The sequence below is a fragment of the Tupaia chinensis genome, unplaced genomic scaffold (genome assembly GCF_000334495.1).
Source record: "Tupaia chinensis unplaced genomic scaffold, TupChi_1.0 Scaffold000217_1, whole genome shotgun sequence".
NCBI lineage: Eukaryota > Metazoa > Chordata > Mammalia > Scandentia > Tupaiidae > Tupaia > Tupaia belangeri.
In genome coordinates, this window is record NW_006159692.1 from 3542797 (window position 1) to 3567605 (window position 24809).

The 24809-nt window shown below is 44.0% G+C and overlaps 1 protein-coding gene across 1 annotated transcript in view; it reads left to right on the plus strand.

Annotated features, from left to right (window-relative positions):
* Positions 1 to 11700, plus strand: part of HECTD2 (HECT domain E3 ubiquitin protein ligase 2) — a 59426-nt gene extending 47726 nt beyond the window's left edge. Inside the window, exons 18-23 of the mRNA XM_014587510.2 lie at positions 1023 to 1097; positions 2144 to 2231; positions 2318 to 2424; positions 4184 to 4299; positions 5346 to 5489; positions 9506 to 11700. Coding sequence (XP_014442996.1) covers positions 1023 to 1097; positions 2144 to 2231; positions 2318 to 2424; positions 4184 to 4299; positions 5346 to 5489; positions 9506 to 9626 — 651 coding nt within the window. The 3' untranslated portion in view covers positions 9627 to 11700. The remainder of the gene's footprint in view (positions 1 to 1022; positions 1098 to 2143; positions 2232 to 2317; positions 2425 to 4183; positions 4300 to 5345; positions 5490 to 9505) is intronic.
* Positions 11701 to 24809: the final 13109 nt, after the last annotated feature.

Genomic DNA, 24809 nt, shown 5'->3' on the forward strand with positions numbered 1-24809 from the left:
CCCTACACCTTTATAACTTATCTTTCTTCTAGATCTTGTTTTGTTTTGTTGTTTCTAGCCTTTTCCTTCCTTACAGAGAGAGACACATCATCCTCATTGCAACATTCCCAAGCTCTCAGAGCACAGTAGTTCAGACTTTGCAGTCAAGGGAGACAGCGATTTGCGTTCAGGCTCCACCACTTGCTAACTCTGTGAGATTAGATAAACTATTCAGCCTTTCTGACCTCTAGTTTTTGTAGGTGGACATGGATTGCTTTTATTAATAATCAAAATCAGTGGCAATCATCAAATCTATGGCAGCAGCCTAGATTTGAATGAAAATTTCTGATTTTAATGGAATGGAATATATAAGATTATTCTAACCTTGCTGCTGTTTATTTTTTCTGTAATAATTTAAAATAAATTAAAATGTTTAGTTTTTTCATCAGACCTGAAAATTTGGGGGGAATATTGGGTTGATTTTTCTATTTTTTAATTATCGCTGATAACGAGTTATAAAGTGAGAAAACATTTCTCCCAGTGTTCTCAGCAGTTTGTTGGGGGGCGGGGAGGTGGATACTGTAACTAAAATGTAGAAACTACTTAACACGTATGAACTGTGTGTTCTGTGTTTAACTGATGAAACTATTTGTGGTTTTTGTCAGAATATAAATTGAAAGTGAGAAGTACTACAAATTTATAAATTGCAGTATAGCCGATAGCAGTGAATTATGGTGAAAAGTACATTAAAGATACACTTAGCTCACTGCTTAAGAATAGACCTCAGAGTCATGTCTCTGTGGTTTGAACTGTAAGTTTTTCTCTTCCATTACCCCTGATGAATTTTTCCAAGCCTTTGGATTGTAGAAATCACTAACAAACATTTTGTGCCCTGGAAAATGTGCCCCAAATACTATCTTTATTTCAAAATCTGAATGAGTTTATCTACTCTTTGTCTCAATTGTAAGAGTATACTACATCCACTTCACTATTTTAGGTAATTTTTTTTAAAAAGAGACATATAAAGAAATTTCTTTTTACAGGAGTTGGCCCATGGATTAAGTGAACTCTTATCATATGAAGGCAATGTTGAAGAAGATTTCTATTCAACATTCCAGGTACTATGAAGGGCAAATAGCTGTCTGTCAACCATGTATTTTACATATGAAAAGGGCCATTTGTTCATAAACATCACTGTTTAAAAAAGTGAATGAGGCTGAGTGAACATGTGGGATCCCATGTCTTACACGGGATCTTAACCTGAGAAAGTAGAGATGGCGACACAGACGCATGTAGGTGAGAGCAATTAAAGAAACCAAGGGCAGGGGCTGCGAGGCAACCACCTGCGCCCACAGCTTGGTTTCTCAGCGCTTTCCAGTTTCTAAAACTAAGCCTCTCCTATAGCTTCCACACACGAAGTTAGGAGTAGAACTAATGGATAAGACCAAAACTTTCTCATTCCCATACCCTTTATAATCATTTCGCGATAGAAATCAGTGATCCACGTACCTCCAGAGGCCTGAGCCTTAGCTAGATGACTGCACACGTTGTATGAACCTCCTTAAAGTATTTAACAGGTGGGGTTAAAGCTCTGCTCATTTACCCCGTGTCTTAGAGTCTCTCTGTGTTGCTAACAGATACACCTGAGACTGGGTGATTTATAAAGTAAAGAGCTGTTTGTTTGCAAAACCAATTCTGATAGCTGGGGAGGGCAGAGGTATGACAGAACGGTGGAAGGCAGGACCTCTAACAGAGCAGAGGTGGTTGGTGTCCAGGCGGTTTCTTCTTGTGGTGGGCTCATTTCCTCTGCTATTAAACCCACCAGAACCCAGTCACAAGGGCCTCCCCAGTGACCTCATCACACCTAACCACCCCACCCTAGGACACCATGAAAGGATTACAGTTTCACTGCAGCTTTTACAACACAGTCGAGTTCCAACATATGTTGATGAATTTGGGGAGGAGGCTTCCAAACTGCAGTCTTCCATCATGCTTTCATGATTCTTCATTTTGAACATGCGTATCACAGGAGCCTAGCTTTTCTGTAGTTTATTCTAGTTTAAATGGGAGAGGGAAAAATCTTAGATTTTACAAATCTCTTCATTGAAGCCTGTTTTTATATCAGCCATCCCAATAAATATACTGTGATGACATCTCCTATCAGGTTTTTCAAGAAGAATTTGGAATAATTAAGTCCTATAATTTAAAGCCAGGTGGTGATAAAGTTCCAGTTAACAATCAAAATAGAAAAGGTAAGTTAGATGCCGTATTTGAACTAAAATGAATTAATATTTACCATTTACTTTTACTATTTAACAGATGTTAAATTGCTTTCCAGAATATGTACAACTTTATACTGACTTCCTTCTCAACAAGTCCATCTATAAGCAGTTTGCTGCATTTTATTATGGATTTCACAGTGTGTGCGCTTCAAATGCCCTAATGGTGAGTGAAACTTCAGATTAAGCCTTCATTTAGGTTTTGTAATGCTGTATTGACAAATAATTTATTAAATATTTTACTGAATAAATTTTAAAATAGAAAATGTTTTCTACTTTTTAAAAATAGAGCTAGGGACCAGCAGTTGGTGTAATGGACTCCCATGTAGTCAATCATGGTTTGAGTCCCAGACCTGGTGGCTTAAACTCATACTGGGCACAAGTGGGTACCCAAGATCCTGAGAAGAGAATAGAGGAGAGGGGATTGTGGTGTGGCCATCCCCCTGGGGGGTGATTTCTTGCTGTCTGTCTGTCCCTGTCTTTCTGGCAAGTGCACGCGCCCTATAGAAAAAATATCTCCAAAAATTTAAAAAATTGAAAATAGAGCTAGAGGGAATTGGACAGGGGTGCAGTGATAAAACACCACTCTGTGAGGATGCACCACAGGGGAAGGTGGACTCCCAGTGCACACATGCTCGTGTTCCAAAGCTTTCTGGGCTGAGAGTGGATCACAGCTAAGGACCCTGTTAGGGATCCCTCTCTGTCTATCTCTCTCTCTCTTTCTCTCTCTCTCTCATGGAGGAAATAAATTTTTTTCAAAATTTTTTGATAAAAAAATAGAGCTAGGGAACCAGCAGTTAGCGTAATGGCTATGTCACTGGACTCCCACATAGTCAACCGCGGTTCGTGTCCCGGACCTGGTGGCTTAAAACTCACGCCGGGCGCATGTGCGTGCATGCCCAAGATCCCGAGAGGAGAATGGAGGAGAAGGGATTGCGGCGTGACCATCCCCCCCGGGGGTGATTTCTCGCTTTCTGTCTCTATGTCTCTCTCTGTCTGTCTGGCGAGCACACGCACCCTATAGCGAAAACCTCTCAAAAAATATATATATAAAAAGAAAATAGAGCTAGAAATAAAAATAATTCTTCCATTTCAGCTGGAGCAGGCAAAAAGCAGCTCATTTTTTCTCCCCTTATGCTGTGTATTATATATGTTTCTTAAGGCTTTAAAAACTTTCCCCAAGTAGAGTGGGTGAAGAGATGCACTTAAGACTGTGGGACAAGAAACAGAACAGTTAACACAGCTCCAGGACAAAGGCCACCACTGCTCACTGAGTAGAGGAACCTAGTGAGAACGGCTGCCTGCTGTGTCAAGGGTCCTTCGGCAACTTCGAGTCGCCTTTTACCCGTTTCCTCTCCAGAGTCTTGGAGACTATTAGACTGGGCTTGGTTTGACTTGTCGTAGCCACGTGAATATGGTCACCTGCTATTCAGAATACCGTGTCAGAAGTGTCCTTCAGTACCCTTCCCCTCAGCACCAAGGGTACACTCCATTATGCCACTTGTGTGTCCCTCAGTGTTACTAGGAGGGGCTGGAGTAAGGTCTTCTATTTGAATTATTTTTCACACGAGGGAAGAGTGGACTTTACAGGTTCCTTGGGGGAAGATATGAGAAGTAATGATTTTTGTGATTTCAGTCAATGAAAATAATTACAAGTTCATTTTAAATAATTTTTGTTTAAGTTTATTTATATATGTCTCTGAAGAGAGAAAGAGGGGCACCCCCAGCAAGGTCTCCTTGCCATGTTCTGTCCCCCCCGGGCTCAGTCACTATGGATCACAGGCATGTGTGCACAGTTGATAGCCTGAACCTGGGGCTTCCCCATGTGGGTCCAGTGTCGCAGAGGGTTGCATTTTTGCTGTGCTACCATCTGGCCCTGGAATCATCAGTTTTAATTACCATCTTTGGTAAATAATTATTGGCAGCTGCTTCGTCCAGATGAGGTTGAAATTCTGGTGTGCGGCAGTCCTGAACTAGATATGCATGCCCTGCAGAGAAACACTCAGTACGATGGCTACGCAAAAACAGACCTGACTATAAGGTAACTTCCGGCTCTGATGATGGGGCTGTGGGAGAGCAAGCAGCAGAGGTGGTGCATTGACTCACGTAACTTAGTGACCTTCGAAGCAGTGAAGGTAGCCGAGCTGTTAGAGTCCCACGTTTTTATTTTATCTCCAGAGAGTAATGAAAGAATGTTAAACATGAAATTATGTAGTAATCTCCTTGGGAGAAAATTATATAAATAAGTTTCTTCAAAAGTATAGCGATCTTGGGACCAGCAGTTAGCGTAATGGCTATGTCGCTGGACTCCCATCGTGGTTCACGTCCTGGATCCAGTGGCTTAAAACTCACGCCAGGCGCGTGTGCGTGTGTGCCCAAGATCCCGAGAGGAGAATGGAAGAGAAGGTATTGCGGCGTGGCCATCCCCCCTGGGGGGTGATTTCTCACTTTCTGTCTCTCTGTCTCTTTCTGTCTGGTGAGTGCACGCGCCCTATAGCAAAAAAAAACTCTCAAAAAAAAAAAGTTTAGCGATCTTGAAAAAATAAGAGTCATAGAATTTCAGGGATGCTTGAAGTAACATTTTAATGACACTGTGTTAATAAGACATACATGCTTCTGTACTATCCATTCTTGAACTACTTATATAATTTTATAAAGTTAATTATTTATAGAGACGGACCTATAGCTAGTGGTTAAGGGAGCCAGATTCCACCTGACCAGCTGCTGTTTGAGTCATGGTCAAAAAGCATGCTGACTGCATGTGCCCATGGGACCCAAATCTAGATAGGCTGGAGAAATGGGGGAGAAGGGATTGCGGCGGCATGACCACGGCCCTGCAGAGGGTGCTTTCTCCCGCTCCTTCCCTTCTCTCCGATTCTCTCTGGTGAGCACACACACCCTGGCAATTAAAACAAATGTTATCTTATGGTAGCGTGTAATTCATGTATTGAAGTTCGATATTCCTTAATTTTACGTTAGGGGTATTATGTAAAGAAAATCTTTAAATCCTTAGAAAAATATAACTTCATTATCATCTGCAGGATTTTTTCCAGACAGTCTGTTTAAAACTCCTTTGGTATTCTCTAGATACTTTTGGGATGTCGTGCTTGGATTCCCTCTCGATCTTCAAAAGAAGTTGCTGCATTTCACGACAGGAAGTGACAGAGTACCTGTAGGAGGGATGGCTGATTTGAACTTTAAAATCTCAAAGAATGAAACTTCAACTAATTGGTAAATTTCTGGATTGTAATTTTATTTTATTCTATGTGTTTATTCCCAGTAATAATAATATGTTTGAATTCAGGGGATTCATTCCATCTAAAGTCAGGCTCATGGCAGTGTTAATGAGTTAATATCGACCACTTACTCTTTTCCCCAAATACCTTGTCATTTCTAAAGCTAATTTGAGAGGCACGAGCGTGCTTTGGTCCTGTCCATTCTTCCTGTCATTAGAGAGCCAGAACCGGTCCATTGCCTTCCCACTGCTGCTACCCTGGCACAGTCACCCTCCCCTCACCCGTGGCTTGTTTAAACAGCCTCCATGGTGGACCGCCCGCTTGAGTTCTTCCTTTTCTGATCTGATCCTGTTAAATCCATTTCCTCAACACCGCTTTGGGCATATTCCCTCGTGGCTCAGCTTTCTTGCCCTCCACAGTTTAAATTCTGTAGTCCGGACCCTGTCAGATAAAGCTGCCTACCATCTTCACCCACGGTTAGCCTGTCAGCTTGCATTTCTTCTCTTTCTTTAATCCTCAGTCACATTTGTTGTGAAAATGTTGTCCCCGTTACATGTGGCACGTGCTTGCTACCTTTCTTTTCTTTTCTTTTTCTTTCCTTTACATTCACTCACTATACAGCAATACAGTATACAAAATGGGATCTTCCATCCAGAATACACTGTATATTGGCTCAGTCAAGGATATTACCAGACATGTTATCATCAACAAATCATTTCCCATTTCTTGTTTTTTAAATTTTTTTATTTTTAGGTAATTAATTTACATTTGTTCACTGAAAATCATCACAGCATACAAAATGTGATTTCCCATCCAGAATATACTGCATAATGGCTTAATCATACATGTTATCATCAATAATTTTTCATTTCTAGTTATATACATACATATTTATATATACATACATACATATATACACTAAAAGGTAACATCTAGCTGATGCTATATAGCTTGATACTGTCATTAAAAAGATATTTTTAATACATTTTTTAATTTCAAGAAAAGCAGTTTTAGCTTTAATAAATCATAATCAAAGAAATGCTAAGAGAGTTTTTCTTAAAACTTAAAGCCAGGAAACAGGTTAGCATTCTGTTCAAATAGTAGGTACGTGAACCTATCGGTAGCTCAAGACAAGACAAAAATTCTTAAATCTGGAAAACAAAGCATAGATGAAAATCAGCAATGTTTTAGTCAAAAAGTCATAAGATTCTATTTCACTAGTTCAGCCTCATGTACTTAATCTACCTCCTGTTGTGTTCTTAAAGACCCAGTTAACATCAGCTTCCCTATAAAGCCAAAAGTCAGCCTGCCACCCTCAGCTCCTCAGATGCCTTACAGAAGCCATGCACTACTCACAACTTAGTCCTTCCGTCCTCCACGCGGAGGTGCGTTGTGCCTTGTACCTCCGTGTGACCACACACAGTGCTGCCAACAACTCTTTCTTGAATGAATATTTAAGTTAACATGAATATAACATTTAGAACATAAAACAAATAGTTATGTGTATGCATTATAAAACTAAGACATTGCTTTTTTGCTATAGGGCGCGTGTGCTCGCCAGGCAGACAGAGACAGAAAGACAGAAAGCGAAAAATCACCCCCCAGAGGGGATGGCCACGCCACAATCCCTTCTCCATTCTCCTCTCGGGATCTTGGGCACGCACGCACACGCGCCCATCGTGAGTTTAAGCCGCTGGGTCCAGGACCCGAATCACGGTCGATTACATGGGAGTCCAGCGACATAGCCATTACGCTAACTGCTGGTCCCAAAACTAAGACATTGCTTAACAAGATTTACAATTAAAGACCTAAAATGAAAAAAAAAAAAAATCAAGGAAATCCTTTTGAGATTACATATTTATTTGTGTAACAGAAATTATTTTCTTAGAACTTATTATATTAAAAATTCTGTCATTTTAAAAATGGAAATCAGAATAATCTATTTTATAGCAATAATGGTATTGCATCTAAACTCTTTCAATTGTTATTTCAAGGATTATTCTGTGAGGTCACATGGCTTAGTCATGAATATAGAACAACTCTGAGGTTCCCAGTGAGATTTTTCACATATATTAAATATAGCCAACCAGCAGAGGACACTGTCATTTCAAACTGACACAGTAAGGTGTGCCTCAAAAGACAAGGACAACATTCCAGCTGAAAAGGTTGTCTCCACTCCTCTCAGGCCCACCATCGAAGATCCACTCGATTGTTAAATAATAAGATTAAATGTGACCAGCAGATAACATAATGGTTACATCACTGGACTCCAACATAGTGGACTGTGATTCAAATCCCACACCCGGCAGCTTAAAACTCATACTGGGCACATGTACGTGCGTGCCTGAAATCCCGAGAGGAGAATGGAGTTCGAGAAGCGATAGCCGCATGGCCATCCCTATGAGTGGGGGAGGGGGTTCTGTCTCTCTGGCAAGCATATGCACCCTATAGCAAAATTCTCTTTTAAAAAAAAAAGGAAAAGAAAGTTAAATGTTTACGTTATAACAAAATCAGAGTCTTTTTAAAGATTATTTACTTATTTAATGAGAGAGAGGCCCCTTCAACAGGATCTCCCAGGCACACATGCATGCCTGCCCTGTGCACATTGACCTGGGAACTGAACCCAATCCTGCATATGGCTTCCAGCATTTCCGACGTTGCACTTTTGCTGCGCCACCACAGCCGGGCCGACAGTACTGGTTTTGAAGTCATAGTAATCTGAGTTTGAGTATCAGTGTGTATCTTTACTAATTTGCCTCGAACAGATTACTGAACCTGTATATACCCAGGTCTCTTTTCTCTCACCAGAAAAATGAGAATAATAACTTTTTAGGTTGTTTTTAGCCTTAAATGAAACAAGTATAAAACACTTAGTTATTAGCACAGTGCTTCTCACAGACCAGGCACTCAGTAAATGCTAACAGATAATGTTAAGTCTTTTAAGACAGGGGGCTCTTAAACCTTAGTTTCTAGTTGTTTTAGTCCACTGTTAAGTTGCTGACAAAAGTACATTAGCTGAAGCTGCTTCAGCTCACAGTTGGGAGGGCCAAGGTCCAGGAGCCACATTTGTTGGGGGTCTTTCAGGATCCTGACCACATCAGAAAGGGGAGAGCCAAGTCCCTGAGACTCTGGTCTTCCCTTTCCTTATAAGCCTGCCGGAACTCAGTCATGTGGACCCCAGCCTTACCACTTCATCACTCCAAATGGCCCCACCTTTTGACACCATGAAGGTGTCCAACACCTTTTACAACCTAATCTCAGCACATGCGCTGGGGGGCACACAGATCAGAGCACTGATGATACGAACTTCTTCTAAAACGTCCTCCTTTTCTCTAGTATGGTCCCCGTTTTCACTGATAGCTTTTCTTACAGGGATTCCGATGCAGTGAAGTTGATCAAGACTGAAGGGAAAGGTCAGAGATAGCTGGAGAAATTCTGAGTCAGGATCCAGGCATTGGGGGAGCTAATGAGAAGGATTCAGAGGGTGGGGGCTCCATATGGTGGGGAGCTCCCTAAAAGTGTGGGCATCTAATGTCCCGCAAATGCTCCATTTTCACTGTTACAACTGGAATGTAGTAATGTTATATTATCTCCTGCTCTACTAGGTACTCTGTATGGGACCTTTTCTAATCTTGTAATTAGATGCTTTACCTAATCTTGTTGATGGGGAAACAGATTTGGAGATATTAAGCAATTTGGACGAGGTCTCACAGCTAGTAATTGGAGGAAGCAGTATTTGAATTTAGATGTTTCTGTCTCTAAAATGCTTCTCAAAGTTTCATGAGAGTGGGGACATGGTCTTGTCTGGAAACAACTCTGGCATCTGGGAGCCTGATACGCAGTGAGTCCTTAGTAAATCTCTATCCATGGAAGCAGTGAATAAATGAGTATCCCTTAGTAGAGGGAGACTGATTCGAATGTGTGGATCCTGGTATTTTCTAAAGTTGCTTAGCAATCACTTTGTGTACATTTGAAGACTTAATAACTTTTTTTTTTTTTAATTTTCCCTAGGTTACCTGTGGCCCATACCTGTTTCAATCAACTTTGCCTTCCCCCTTACAAGAGCAAAAAGGACCTGAAACAGAAATTGATCATTGGAATTTCAAATGCAGAAGGTTTTGGACTCGAGTAACCTAGAAGACTTGAAATCTAATATTCTATATGTAGCATTCACTTCCCTCTTATTGTGCCTTTAACCTTTTCATGTTTCTGTCTCAAAACACTATCAGAAAGTTCACCAACTCTAAAATACCCAGTTTTGGTTTTTTGTTTTGTTTTGTTTTGTTTTTTAAATCAGATACTAAGAAGACTTAGTGAAGGCATGATTTTCTAAAAAACACAAATTGCTAGAATGAGGAAAAGTCCACATGACAAACACAGGTGTGGGTCTGTTCCCTCTTTTTACAGCACTTTATCATTCTCCATAAGAAGTTTGTCCCAGGCGGTCCACTGGGAAAGCAGAGTGCAGTGAAGGATGCACTGATAGCATCGTTGAACCCAGTGGCCGATGGTGTGCGCACGGTAGCAGAGCCACCCGCTACCCTCCCTTTAACAGAGAGCATGCAGCCATACTTTCATACCGAGGTAAACAACAGTATAATCGCAAATGCCGTTTACAGGGTTTTTTGATATACTGGCTCTGGTTCTATAAGATTCTTTTCAACTGTTGCTGAAAAGCCTGTAAATAACTATATAACAGCCTGAGAATAATTGGATTTTGATAGTGCCATTTATTGCTAAAGATTTATTTTTACAAAGTAAATTCAGGGTTTTAGATGTGTGTACAGCTTTTACAAATCAATAAAGATGATTGTACAAGAGTATTTTCAGACTAATTGGATTCAAGGTTCTATTCTTTTAAATATTATTGTTAGTCTGCATGCACATTGACAGTAAACTAGCTATTTGAGTACTCTGTAATATTCATGTAATGATTTTCTTCTTAAGGATCAAAGTATTAGAAAAGAAATCAGAACTAATCATTGATGAAGTAAGTCAATTAAAAGCACAAAAGAACTTCTTTTATATATATTTTTGATTGATGTAGAAGACATGTCTACATTTTTTTGATCGCCAATTGTACTGAAACACTAATTTTTGGAACAGGTAGGGTAAAGTATTTGACAAAAGTGGGTATAATCGTAACATTTGTGTCAAAATGATGTAACTTGGTGTAAAAATAAAGTTCAGCATTTTGGCCAAAATGTTTGTTTCTCACTGGATTCTGCATTTAATCATTTAAGCTGCCCCCCCCCTTTTTTGGTTTCTGTTAGCATAGCATGTAAAAAAGCAACTGCATTTTAAGTCAGACAGTAAATTTCTTTTTATTTACAATACATGAAGCAGTTTTATTAGCATGTTACAAATATTTCAACAGCTTTCCTTCAGAACACTCTGAAGTTGTATTTGCAATAATAATGAAACCAGCACTTAGTACCAGCATATGGTTCATATGCAAATAATACTTTCCCGATTTTTTCTGAGTTAGGCTATTTTCTTGTTGCTTATGCTTCCTGCACCCAACCAGCAGAATTCTCCACGGGTGGAGGAGCCAGTCCGCTGTTCCCCTACAACTCCCAAGCCGACCCACGTATCTTTGAGGAAGAGGAGTTGCTCCATTTATTCTTCTCTGAGACAGAAGTGACTGCTTATCCATTTGGGGATATTATTTAAAGGGTATTTCTTCTTCAAAATTGCGAGAAGCCTAAGCAAGGTGAAAGACATATTGGTTTGGTTTGGGTTGGTTCGGTTTGGTTTGGTTTGGCTTGGCTTGGTTTGGTTTGGTTTGGTTGGGCTTGGTTTGGTTTGGTTTTGCTCTGCTATTTTTAATACGTATGCAAATAAAACTGCTTCTCTCTTACGCTGCTTGAACTAGAAAGTAAGATGTTTAATGTAGGTTACTACTAACTAATAAGCACAAAAGAATCATGTATAAGAAACCAGATGTAAGTGTTTTAAATAATACGTACACAAAGTTTTTATTTGGTAGAGATGACTCATGGAAATTGTGCTGGCTTGGTCTGCATGTTTAGTGATGTGCTCGTATGTCGATAGCTATGTCACTTTTAAGCAAGAAGTACACAAGCAAGCCAGATTTTCAAATGACAAAGTCCATCAATAACTGGAAGATTTTTGTGTCTGTTGTTTTTAAATTAAAATTTATAACCGTTTGTCACTGACTTGCACTTTGCCTTTATTTATTTATGCTCTGTTTGTGGTTTACAGTGTAATAATACCTCATTTAAAAAATAAAAACCACTACTGTTACATTTGTTAATAAAACAGTTAGAAAATTCATGTAGTTAATTTTTTATATATAATCTGTTAATGACTTCTTGATTTTTGTATCTGCCACAGTAAATTAAAGCATTGCACAGTATTTATCAGTATTTATAAAATGTCCTGTCCTTTTTAATCTTTGTTTAATCATATTTTTTGTCTATGTGATCAAAAGTTTCTAAGAGGTCCTTTTTTTTGTACAGACCTGTATTGTATTAATTTCTGGATGATATTTTAAATATTAAAATTATACAGTCAGTCAGGCTTCAGTTCGTTTTTTTGAACACTAGGTGATTAATTCAAACCACAGGTTTGAAACGTCTTCTAAATCCAGACTATTCTTTGCATTACAGTCTCTTAAACTGGTACTTAGGAAAATTGCTAACATATAGCTTCAAAAGGTGTGTGGTGTTGACACTATGTGTAACCAACCTATTAGCACATTTTAAGTCTGAGACAGTGTGTAGCCAATACATGGATGACCACACAGATACTCCACCACGAAGAGTGTGTCACGCCAGTAGGGTACACCCGGGAACGAGCTAACATGGCATGTCGTGGGCCTAGATGATTGACGATTTCAGCTCTTAGGTATTCCTCCCTGAAACCATTCATTTGGCCTTGTTTCCCCCTTGCCCACATTTTCTGTGCTTAGGAAAGGGAGAAAGGAGGATATGCCACAGTAGGGGAGAATGGGATAGGTGATTGTGAGAGAAGGTACCCACCTGGCTGGCAGAAGGACCAGGGTGGGTTTGCACAGGGGAAGGTACAGGGCTGCTCCACCCAGGCAGCGACGGTCCTTTGGTCAGGTGTGGGCTTTGGAGCCAGACTGCCTGGATTTACCCTTGACTAGCCGTGTTTCCTTGGGCACGCCAACTTACCCATTCCTTCACTTTAAAATGGAAACAATTTGTAATGTGGAAATAAAAAACCTACCTACCTACCTCACAGGGTTGCGGGGAGGATTAAGGGAGTTACTGTGTAATGCACACACAGCCTGGCATGTGATAAACCACATAGGGCGATGCACCACAGAACGTGGTGCTAATGGGACACCAGCTTCTCGCCTGCGTCTGAAGCCTAGCACTGCTTTGGACTCCGGTTTCAACCACAGATTACAAAGTGTTTTTGAAACATTGAGTCTTTGTTAGGAGAATCTTAGTCTATAAACAATGCTTTAGGATTTATCCTTAGAGATTTCCTACTAGACTTTTATAGATTTTCAGCAAGATATAATCCTAAAATTCAAAAATAAATGAGCCGTGTACTTTTAATAAACTATTTCAAGTATGGAGAAGAATTTCATAGATTACTATACCGAAATACCATTTTCTCCACACTGAGATTAACCAATCTTGCCAGGTTAAAAAAAAAAAAAATCGCAGGTGAAATCGAAGTTCTTCACGTGTCGTGTGCCTGTCTCCAGTCCCTCTTCGTTCCCCCCTTAACCTGTAGTTTGCATGAATCCTTGCCACACTGTCTTTATGAAAGTATTACACAGGTATCTATCAATAGTTGCATACATAATATACATACCTCTTCCACAACTTTTTTCACCCAATATTGTCTCCTCTAAATTTTCTCTTAGTGATACATCTAGATAATAATTCATCCGTTTTTAATGCAGAAGAGAATCTTATTCAATAAATATGTGTAAGTAAGTTAACAGTTTGCTAATCTATCCCCTACACGCTAACCAGACTCGTGAGCACCGTGCCTTGTGGAGCCTGCAGGTACATGTCTCCTGCAGTGGGCCCCCGTGTAGAATTGCCGAATCCCAGGGTGCAGGCCACCTGCTCTCCAGAGCGCTGACCGCAGCATCAGTTTCTGCCCGCACTCTCCACGTCGTTTCTCCACACTCCTCCCAGCACCTGGTTTTAGCAGAGCTTTTTTTAATCTGACCAGTGTGCTCTCATTCGCATTTCCCTAATTGTTAGTGACATTGCACACCTTTTTGTATGTTTACAGGCCATTGAGTTTTCTGTAAATAGCCAGGTTAATATTCTTTGCCTAACTTTTTAGTTTTTTTTTCTTATTGGTTTTTAGGAGTTATTTCTTCTGGATATTGATCCTTTGTTAAAAGGAGCTCCATCCCTTTGATTTGAATCACAGATCTGCCAATGACTAGTACCTTTGGACAAATTACTTCACATTTCTTATGTGTATAACATGTACACACATACATGTGCATTTTCATATCTGTATGTAATGAACAGTTGCTTTGCTAATGATGTGGATACCTTTTGAGAAGTATGTCATTAACAATTTGGCACTGTGCTGACATCAAGAATGTACTTACAGGGACCAGCAGTTAGCGTAATGGCTATGTCGCTGGACTCCCATGTAGTCGACCGCAGTTCGCGTCCCAGACCCAGTGGCTTAAACTCACGCCGGGCGCATGTGCATGTGTGCCCAAGATCCCGAGAGGAAAATGGAGAAGGGATTGTGGCATGACCATCCCCCCTGGGGGGTGATTTCTTGCTTTCTCTCTTTCTCTCTCTCTCTGTCTTTCTGGCAAGCCAGTGGGCCCCCGTGTAGAATTGCCGAATCCCAGGGTGCAGGCCACCTGCTCTCCAGAGCGCTGACCGCAGCATCAGTTTCTGCCCGCACTCTCCACGTCGTTTCTCCACACTCCTCCCAGCACCTGGTTTTAGCAGAGCTTTTTTTAATCTGACCAGTGTGCTCTCATTCGCATTTCCCTAATTGTTAGTGACATTGCACACCTTTTTGTATGTTTACAGGCCATTGAGTTTTCTGTAAATAGCCAGGTTAATATTCTTTGCCTAACTTTTTAGTTTTTTTTTCTTATTGGTTTTTAGGAGTTATTTCTTCTGGATATTGATCCTTTGTTAAAAGGAGCTCCATCCCTTTGATTTGAATCACAGATCTGCCAATGACTAGTACCTTTGGACAAATTACTTCACATTTCTTATGTGTATAACATGTACACACATACATGTGCATTTTCATATCTGTATGTAATGAACAGTTGCTTTGCTAATGATGTGGATACCTTTTGAGAAGTATGTCATTAACAATTTGGCACTGTGCTGACATCAAGAATGTACTTACAGGGACCAGCAGTTAGCGTAATGGCTATGTCGCTGGACTCCCATGTAGTCGACCGCAGTTCGCGTCCCAGACCCAGTGGCTTAAACTCACGCCGGGCGCATGTGCATGTGTGCCCAAGATCCCGAGAGGAAAATGGAGAAGGGATTGTGGCATGACCATCCCCCCTGGGGGGTGATTTCTTGCTTTCTCTCTTTCTCTCTCTCTCTGTCTTTCTGGCAAGCGCACGCACCCTATAGCGATAAACCTCTCCAAGAAAAAAAAAAAGTACTTATACAAAGCTGGATGGTGTAGCTACTACACACCTAAGCTGTGTGGTGTAGCCTGTATGTTTCTTATGGGACACCGCCATACATGTGGTCTGTGCTGGCCAGGACTTCACTGTGTGGCATATGACCATATACATAAGTTTGATAAGTACGTATCAGATCTATACACGTTTTACAAATAAAATACATAAACGTATACATACACACAGCTTACATTATGCCAACCCATAAGTCTTCCATAAGAATTTGGTATTATTACTATGCTATTATTACTGCTCATGTGTTGCAAATATGATCTGGTATCTAGCCTGATTTTTTAACTTTATCTTATATACATTTTAAAAATGTTTAATGTCATTCATTAAATCAAACATTGTTATTTCATATAGATCAGCGGTCCCTAACTTTCCAGCACCAGGAAGTGGCCTCACAGAAGACACTCCCTCAGCAGGTAGAGGGGCGAGGAGTATTGTCCTGGTGTGATCCACGTGCACCACATCCGTGTGCACCCTGTTTACACCACTGTCACGCTGCAGTGTACAATGAAACAGTCACTCAGTAGGGTTCACACTCCCATGAGAATCCACAATCACCGCTGAGCTGACAGGAAGCAGAGCCCAGGCTGCAATGCCAGCTATGGGGAGCAGCTGCAAACACAGAGGTGACCTCGCCCGCTCGCCCGCCACCCACCCTGTGAGTGCAGCCCAGCCACCAGCACTGGTCTGCAGCCTGAGGTTGAGACCCCTGATGATGTGATAGAAAAATAGACAACCGTATAGTTACAGTCGCTTTGCACATCTTTTCCTCTCTGGCTGGCCCTCCACCTGCCTCTGAGGTCAATTTTCTTCCTCCCAAGGTATAGCTAGAAGCTCTTTCAATGAGGATTTTTTGGTCATCAGTTCTTTTTATCAGATATTTGAAAATGACACTGTCATCTTTAGTCATGAAAGATTCATTAAGCATGTCAAGGTTGGTGATTATTTTCTTTTAGCATTTTGAATACATCAGTACATTGTCTTTGATCTCACCTTTGACATAAAGTTAGCTGTCAACCTGTTTTCCCCCTCTGGCTACTTCTAAGGTATCTCTTTTCTGGAGAAACAGTAGAACATCGAAACCAAAGTGTCTGTTTTTCATCCCATTTGGGATTCATTACGATTATTAAATCAGTGTATTTGTATCTTTTATTCTTCGGCCATTTCCCCCCTAAAAATTACTTTTCCCTGTTCTCTCTAATCTGTTAAAAAATTTTTTGACCATCTCATTCAACCATTTCATCTCTCTGCCTACTCTGTTATTTAACCAACCGAGCCCAAATAGGCCTTTCAATCGTGCTTCACTTAGTCACCAGAGACAGGTGGCTCCCAGGAGGATGTGTCACTGGGCAAGGCGGCTTAGGCTCCACAGCTGAAGGTGACCCTGATGGGGCTGCCAGCCAGACTGTCCGCTGACGGTGCTTCCTGCAGCTGGGCCGCACGCCCTGTCTGGAAGGTGGCCTGGAGGCCTTCCAGCATGGCCACCATACACGGCCACGCCCAGCTGTTCAGGAGTCTGGCAAGTGTGGCCCAGCTGTGTGCCAAAGGAGGGGAGCAGCAGGGTATGGTGACAGCTAGCAGTCAGGCAAGATCTCAGGTCAACATCTCCAAACTGGCTTTTCAAAGGAGCCCTGTATGTGGAAGTCCAGTGTGATCTAGAGATAGTTGCCCTCCAATGAGCCACACAGGTTCACGCCACCTGCTGGAACCCTGAGGGGAGCGGGGCTGCTGAGCCCCAGGGCCTGACCCACCAATAATGTCTGAAAGTGCTTAGATGGGAGAAGCCTGGTCAAGGTGGCTCCTGCCTCCAGTTTTCCATTGCAGAACGGACGCTTCTTCGAGATCAACAGCCCCAAGCAGAGCCCCACCCATCGGTGCTTACAGTGACTTAAGTCAGAGAGATGAAACAGCCATTGCATCGTCCATCAGGGTTGACCTCCGAGGTACCGAGAGCCTATGGCCATTTTTCTGGTCCAAGAGAGAAATCTGGAGTCCTAGAAGTGAACCTCTACTTTGTATCGAGTGACCTCCTTTTCTCTTTGAGGTTCCAGTGGGCAAAGAGAAGTCGGGACATTCTCTGCACGTCATAGCCGAGGATGCAGCTGCCAAGCCCTACGCCTTTGACCCCTCACGGGAGAGCATTGGGAAATTCAAACCAAACAAGCCCTGAGCACCTGGAGAGGCTGCCTGGGTTATCTGTGGTCATCTGGAATCACAGGGGACCAGAATTGGGGTACCAACCCCCAAGACCCTCTGGGGATCCTGAGCAGAGAAGCCAGCAGGCTACCAGCCAAGGGGACCAAGGGACTGGCAGTTTGCAAAGGAGGATCTCCCTCTGCCGGCAAATCTGTGCCGAGCCTTTCTTCTCTTGACTCTCTTCAGGGATGCCCAGAACCAAACGTGGAAGAGAACAGATGCCCACCGAGGGTGCTGATGGGCTCTGTGGCAAGTTCCCTTGAAGGATCCAAAGAACCATCACAGATTCGGAGAGAAATCCCACCTCTGCCCTGCGCAGGCCCTAGACGCAGCTGAGATATTGGACAAATGACCTCTCGGAGCCTCTATGATTCAGAACCAACTTTAAATGGGATGAGAGTATCGAGTCTACCTGCCTCTCTGACTGCCTTGGAAAACCTTGAGTCCATGACCTCCAGAGTCCCTGCACATTCTCCTGGAGGTCGACTGGCTTTCCCTGTCACTTTCCTTTTTAATTTTGAAAACCTTGAATCATTTCTGGGTTATCAAGCTGATTCCTACTCACCCACAGGATCCTATTATTAACCTGAGTACTAGGTTAGCTCCTGGTCATCTGGAACCACAGATATGTCATAGTTTGTGTCTGGTCCAGCTTTTGCCAAGGAAGAGTACAGTGACTTCTCAGCATGCAAGCCCAGTGGAGGAAAGTGTATTAGCTTCCTACGGCTGCTATAACAAGTTACCATGAACTTAGAGGCTTAAACAACACAGACTTACTATCCTCGAGTTCTGGGGATCAGAAGTACAAAATGGGTCTACTGGGCTAACATCATCCTGGAGGAGAAAACACGAAGAATCTGCCCAAAATGTTTTCAGGGGACAGGCCCAAAAACACATACCTGCGTTCAGAAGGCCTGCATTCCTTCTGGAGGCTCTAGAGAATCTGTTTCCTTTCCTTTTACAGCTTCTGGAGGCTTCCCACACATTGGCTTGGCTCCTTCCTCTGTCTTTAAAGCCAGCAGTGTAGCATCTGCCCCCCTGCCTCGTCCTTCCACTTTGAGGGCCTCCATGATGGCATCGAGCCCACCCAGATAACCCAGGATAATTTCCCCATTTAAAAAGCCTTAATCCAGGGGCCAGCAAGTGGCACAGTGGTTACATCGCTGGACCCCCACATGGCTGACCGTGGTTCAAGTCCCAAACCCAGTGGCTTGAGATTCACTCTGGGTGCATGTGTGTGCATGCCCAAGATCCTGAGAGGAGAATGGAGAGAAGGGGTTGTTGTACGGCCTTCCTCCATATGGGGATGATTTCTCACTTTCTGTTTGTCTGTCTCTCCAGGGAGTGCATGCACCGTATAGCAAAAATCTCAAAAAAAATTTTTTTAAAAAGCCTTATTTCAATCACATCTGCAAAGTCCCATTTGCAACATAAGGTGACATATTCTCAGGTTCCAGAGACCAGGATATGGCATATTTGGGAGCCACTCATCTACCCAGCACTAGATATTTTCCATTGTCCATACAGTCCAACTGAAGACAAGATGGACGGAGTAATGGTCAGAACGGCATGCTGTGTCTATTCAGTTATGTCGCTAGACCCCCACGTAGTCGACCACAGTTTGAATCCTGGACGTGGAGGCTTCAGACTCACACCAGGCATGTGTGCATGTGTGTCCAACGTCCCGCCTTTTTCTTTTAGCTCACCACTTTGCTGATCAGCTTTCACCCACTGAGTGTCTAGGCAAGTCTAAATGAAAAGTTGCTAAATCTGAATATTATTTGGGTCCTCATATTCCTCAACTGCCACTGAAATAGGGGAGAATATATATATATATATAAATATGTACGTATGTGTGTATATATATACATATATATATATACACACAATAAATAAGAAATGGAAAATTATTGTAATGGAAGTGAAAGTAACAAGCTTTATCTACATTGTGACTTCCTCCCTTTTCTAGATCCCTCAATGTCTTTGGAAGACCTGTTCCCATTAGAAGGAATGACGCAGTCGGACGCGCACTAACATGGAAGTGTGCCTGAAGTACATGGTGATACGTAAAAAGCAACCTTTAGCGCAGAGTTTTCATGTGATCCCACTTGCACAAAATAACAGTTCATGTGTTGGTTTCTACAGAGCCAATCCCCACAAGAATGTAAACCAAACCATCAACCGTACTGCCCTGGGGGCTGGGGTGGCAGGGACAAGCAGCAGTAGGTTTTTGCCTCCCTCATCACGATTCTGTGATGCTACATCATAATCTTCTCTAGTAACCAGGAGGAAAGTTACACTAGTGGTTGTTTGTGGCTAAAGGTTAAGGAGCTCTTTTGTAACACAGCTTTTTCTGGAAAATATTTTCAACGAAAATTTCAGGGTTCTTTCAGTCAATGTGAGCCTTAGGCCTCACCCTCAAGTGCATCGTGTTACCTGTTTCCAATTCCTCCTCAGGAATCTGTAGACATGCTGCCCGCCATTGCAATCACAGAGAATGTAGGTCAGATAATTAGTAACCAGTGTTTATTTGCTCTGGAAAACACTCAGTGCACTTGGAGAAAATAGGCCAGTTCCCATTCCTAAGGGAAGAATCCCAGAGCTTTGGAGAGGAGAGGGGCCCTGGTGGCCTCTGAAAGCAAGGCCCGCCTCATTATGCCTGACGGCCCAGAGGTAGGTCACCGGCTGGCATGCAGCAGAGCTGGGGTTCAAGCCAGGTCTGTGAGATCCCCGAAGCCATGCACTGGCCACTTGACTTCCCCATGGTCAGCTACAAAACATGGTCCTTCCTGGGCATCCAACCGGGCTTCTGGAAGTTTCCAGGGCCCAGATGTACATAATGGCCCACTCATGGCCTACTGCACCTTGGGCTGGGACACTGACCACAGGGAGTGTTTGGAAACATTTGCTACCCAAACAGGTGGCTCTGAGATGTACATGTCGAGGGAGCAAAAGCTTGAGGGGGCTGGGCTGTTCTGACAAAGCCAAGCACTGGGAGGACACTGCGGTTTTGACAATTTCTTAGGTAGCCCTTGGCTCCTTAAATGTGAAGCTCTACAGGTGGACCTTTTTTATTTTTTGCTAAAGGGTGCACGTGCTTACCAGAGACGAGAGAGAGGGAAAGTAAGAAAGCTCCCCCTCCACTCCCACCTGCAGGCGGGTAGCTACACCACAATCCCTTCTCCTCCATCCTCTTCACAGGACTTTTTGGGATACACTCTGGTGTGTTTCTTAAGCCTCCAGGTCCGGGACTTGAACCAGGCAGTTGACCATGTGGGATCCAGCTGCCTTAAGCATCACACCAAGACTGGCCCAGAGTGGGCCATGCTTTTCACTGGACTGATATGTGATATGTGAATATGATATGTGATATGTGAATGTGATATGACTTAGGGACCCCAGAATGGTTCTGGCCAATGCGAACAGCAATGTAGGCCGGTGAGGACAGCTTCCAGAAACTACGGGGGGTGGTGTTTACCTCTAGGCTGGGCCAGACCTCAGACACTTTCAGGAGAGAATAGTCACGCCTTTGGGGACTTTGTAAGTAAAATCACAAACGAATAAGATAATCTTACAGTGAATAAGGTGACGAAAGTTCTGGGTGCCTCTCAGGAGAATAACTACTTTTAGAGCAACAGACTTTTTTTTTTTTTCAGAGAGAGATTTTTGCTATAGGGCACATACACTCGCCAGAGAGACAGAAAGTGAAAAATCACCTTTCACCCCCAGGGGGGTATGGCCATGCCGCAATCCCTTCTCTTTCATTCCCCTTGGGATTTGGGGCACACATGTACACGTGTCTGGCGTGAGTTTTAAGCTCCTGGGTCCAGGACTCAAACCACAGTCGACTACGCTGGAGTCCAGCGACGTAAGCATTACGCTATCTGCTGGTCCCAGTAGCATCAGATTTTTAATTTTATCATCCAGGGTGTACTAGAAAGCACAAAAAGGCAGGCAGTCGCCTGGGTCCCTGACCTCCTTGGCAGTCTTACCTCTCTCCTCCTCCCCCAGGAGTGGAATGATGCATCGCAGCACCCTCTTCTCTTCCCAGGGCTTCAAGAGCCCACCATCTAGGGCAGGGGACACAGGGAAGAGCTCAGCTAGGCCAGGCCCTGGGTAGGAGCAGAGAGACGTATGAGAAGAGAGGAGGGAGGTGAGAGTAACTGCTCACCAGGCTCACCTAGGTCCCCCACCTGATGGAACTGCCCTCCAATGAGGCATCTGCACGAGGGCTGTGTGCCCACCTTTGCATTCGTTTTTCTAGTCTGAGCTTTTGACAGCACCGCTGAAAACTTGCGGTAGAGAACTAGGAGCACATTCCTTGGGATCTTGTGCACCTGCGTACAGCTGCAGAGGGGAAGGGGTGAGCTCAGGCCTCACCTCGGTAGCGTGGTTTCCACAAGCAGGAGGAGAGAGTCTTGCCAAGAGACTCCAATCAGCTAAGCACAGAAAGCAGGTAGGAGAGGAGCTGCTGTGTTTAAAAAAGGGAAGAAGGACTCTAGGCTCTGACCACCTGACCTCTGCCTTGAACCTAAGAGCTTCTAAAGTCCCAAGAAGTTCACAAAGTCACCTACCCAACTGAGCCCCCTCTGCGTAACAGCTGCAGCTGCAGGAGGAGGGGACGACCTACCTCAGGGCACACCTTGCAAGGGCCATGCTGGGCTCCACTCTGGCTCCCCGGGCACTTGGCTTTTCCCAAACCACTCTCCCTCTTTTCAAGAGTTCTTGGAGCCAGGTCAGCTTTCAGCAAGACCTGCAGTTGCATCATTACTGGCTCTAGACCGTTTGTGAGAGGGGTTGACATCCCTGGCTCCTCAGCACAGGATGACCCAGGGCCAGGTCATGTGGGTAGGATGGAAGCTGCTCTTCCCATCTCTGGGGGCCCCTTCTGCCCCTGCTTGTTGTGCCTCATGCCCTAACCAAGCCTCTCCACAGCACTGAGAACCACATGGACAGAGGGATAGCATTGCAGGGAAGCATGGTTTTCTGGCGTCTCCGAAGGGGTAGTCCGGAGAACTTGCAGGAGTGGTGGGTCACCAAAGCACTTATGACCATGAGTACCGGCTGACAGCAACTGTGAGGGCCTCTCACATCACCACTCCTTGCTCCAACTTCTCTGAGTTCCCCTAAGTCTTTGTCCAGGCAGTTAAAGCCCAAAGCATTAGCATGTCTATTAATACATCTGAGCTATTTGTCCCAACTCATTGCCTTCTGCCAATAAGATTCCCAGGACCTTAGTCTCAGCCCCCAAATGCTGCCAGAGGACTCTGCCACCAAGTTTCTCAACAGTCCAGCTCCGAACCACGTGCAACCCAGCGTGCTTTCTCTGCTGCCTGGGCAGGGGGACTCAGAAAGTCCAGGGCTGAATAAGACCCTGGCCCTGCCCTAAGCAAGCTCTCCCCCAGATGATGTTGAAGGCCCAGTAGTTACCAGGTGAGACATCACTTCCTCAGGCCGATGGTTTGAATATGTCCCCTGAAGTTCGTGTGTTAGAACGGCTTGTGCAGTGGAGCTAGTATGAAGAAACTTCATCTGGCTGCAGTGTCGAGAGGTGGGACTTTGGGGGAGAATAGGGTCAGGGTGGGGCCCCATGAGTGGCTCCTCGTGGGTTTATAAGGAGACAGAAATGGGGACACAAGCATGCCCTCACCACATGATGCCCTGTGCCTCTTAGGAACTCCTCCAACAGGAATTCACCAGATACAGAGCCCTTTAACCTTGGACCACAAAGCTGTGACCTAAATAACCTAATAACCTAAATAACGTGTGTGTCTGTGTGTTTCTGTGTGTGTGTGTGTGTGTGTGTGTGTGTGTGTGTGTGTGTGAAGTCTATTTTTTATTTATTTACTTATTTTAAGCAAAAAGAGAGAGAAGCAGAGAGAGAGAGCACCTTCAACAGGGTCGGGTCTCAATGCCATCATGCACTCCAAGCTCCCGGCCACCCCAGGGTCATGAGCATGTGTGCTCCCCAAAACCTCTATTCTTCCAAGTTCTTCAGGCTCAGATGTGTCTGTCATTAGCTACACGGTGGACTAAAGCACCCAGCTACTCTGAAATCCACCCAGGGCAGTGTGCTTGCTGTTTCCTGCATCGTTAGTCCCCTCGGATCACTGGCTCTAAGCAGCGCTGACATGGAAGACCTGGAGCAGTCATGGGGCCACCGACTCTGCCGCGCTGGGACGGTCCTCACCGTTAGCCTCACAAGGTTGTTGTGAGGATCGAGTGTGACAGCGTGAGGCAAGGATGCTGCGTAAGCTGGGCAGATTGTTATTGTGTTATGGTAACAGCTCAAGGGCAAGGTCACAGTCCACCTCGTCTTCAGACCAACCCCACTGGATGGACTATTGATGATAGCATTGATTACTCGAAGTTGAACTTGTAAACCTTCCGACCGAAAGAAAGTTTCAGACAAACAGGTTGGAATTCGAGGGATAAAAGTGGGGTCAACCAGGTGGGTGAGGAAATCAGTTGAGCAAACAAAAATATCCAGGAAGCCTTTGCAACATTGGGTGGGGCCATCTCCCCGTGAAAGGACTCATCAGGAGATGGTGGTTGTGACTGCCTTGCCCATGGTCCACATGTCAACCATGTGGGGTTTGGTCAGTTAGTGACACCTGCCAGTTCGCCCTGGCTGCATGAACTCCCAAGCTGTGACAGTTGCCAGCATTTATTGCATGCTCAAGTAAAGCCAGCCCCTACACAGATCATCTTACAAGCTCATCCCTCTCCTCAGCTCGCTGGGTTGTCCTATGACCACTCCCATTTTATAGATGCGGACAGTAAAGTTCAGAAAGGCCCCAAGTCCTGCTAGCACTCACACCTGGTCTTCTGACTCATAGCCCATGTCCTGACCCCACTGCCGCCTTTGGCCTCAGAGAGTACACTGTGGCCTCTCCCATGGAAACAAAAATAATGCCAGCTGAGCATCCACAAGGAGTACTGAACACCTGTCTCCCCACGTCCTCACTAGCCCTTCAGGACTAGTATTTGAACCGCAATTGGCCAAGTGGGATCAAGCACCCTACCCACAGTGCTTAACCACTCTAGCAGGGTGGGCCCAGCCGAGCATATTTAAATGGTGGGTTCGGGAACCAGCAGTTAGCGTAATGGCTATGTCGCTGGACTCCCATGTAGTCGACCGCGGTTTGCGTCACGGACCCGGTGGCTTAGAACTCACGCCGGGCGCGTGTGCGTGCATGCCCAAGATCCCGAGAGGAGAATGGAGGAGAAGGGATTGTGGCATGACCATCCCGTCTGGGGGGTGATTTCTCGCTTTCTGTCTCTATGTCTCTCTCTGTCTGGCGAGCGCACGTGCCCTACAGCGAAAACCTCTCAAAAAAAAAAAAAAAAAAAAAAGGTGGGTTTAGGCTGGTTTCAGCATTCTTTTTTATATCAGTAGGCGATTCTCTCCTGTGTGCCTTTGCAATCTGTATGTAAGCTTTCGATAGGGGACTCGTTTGATTCAAA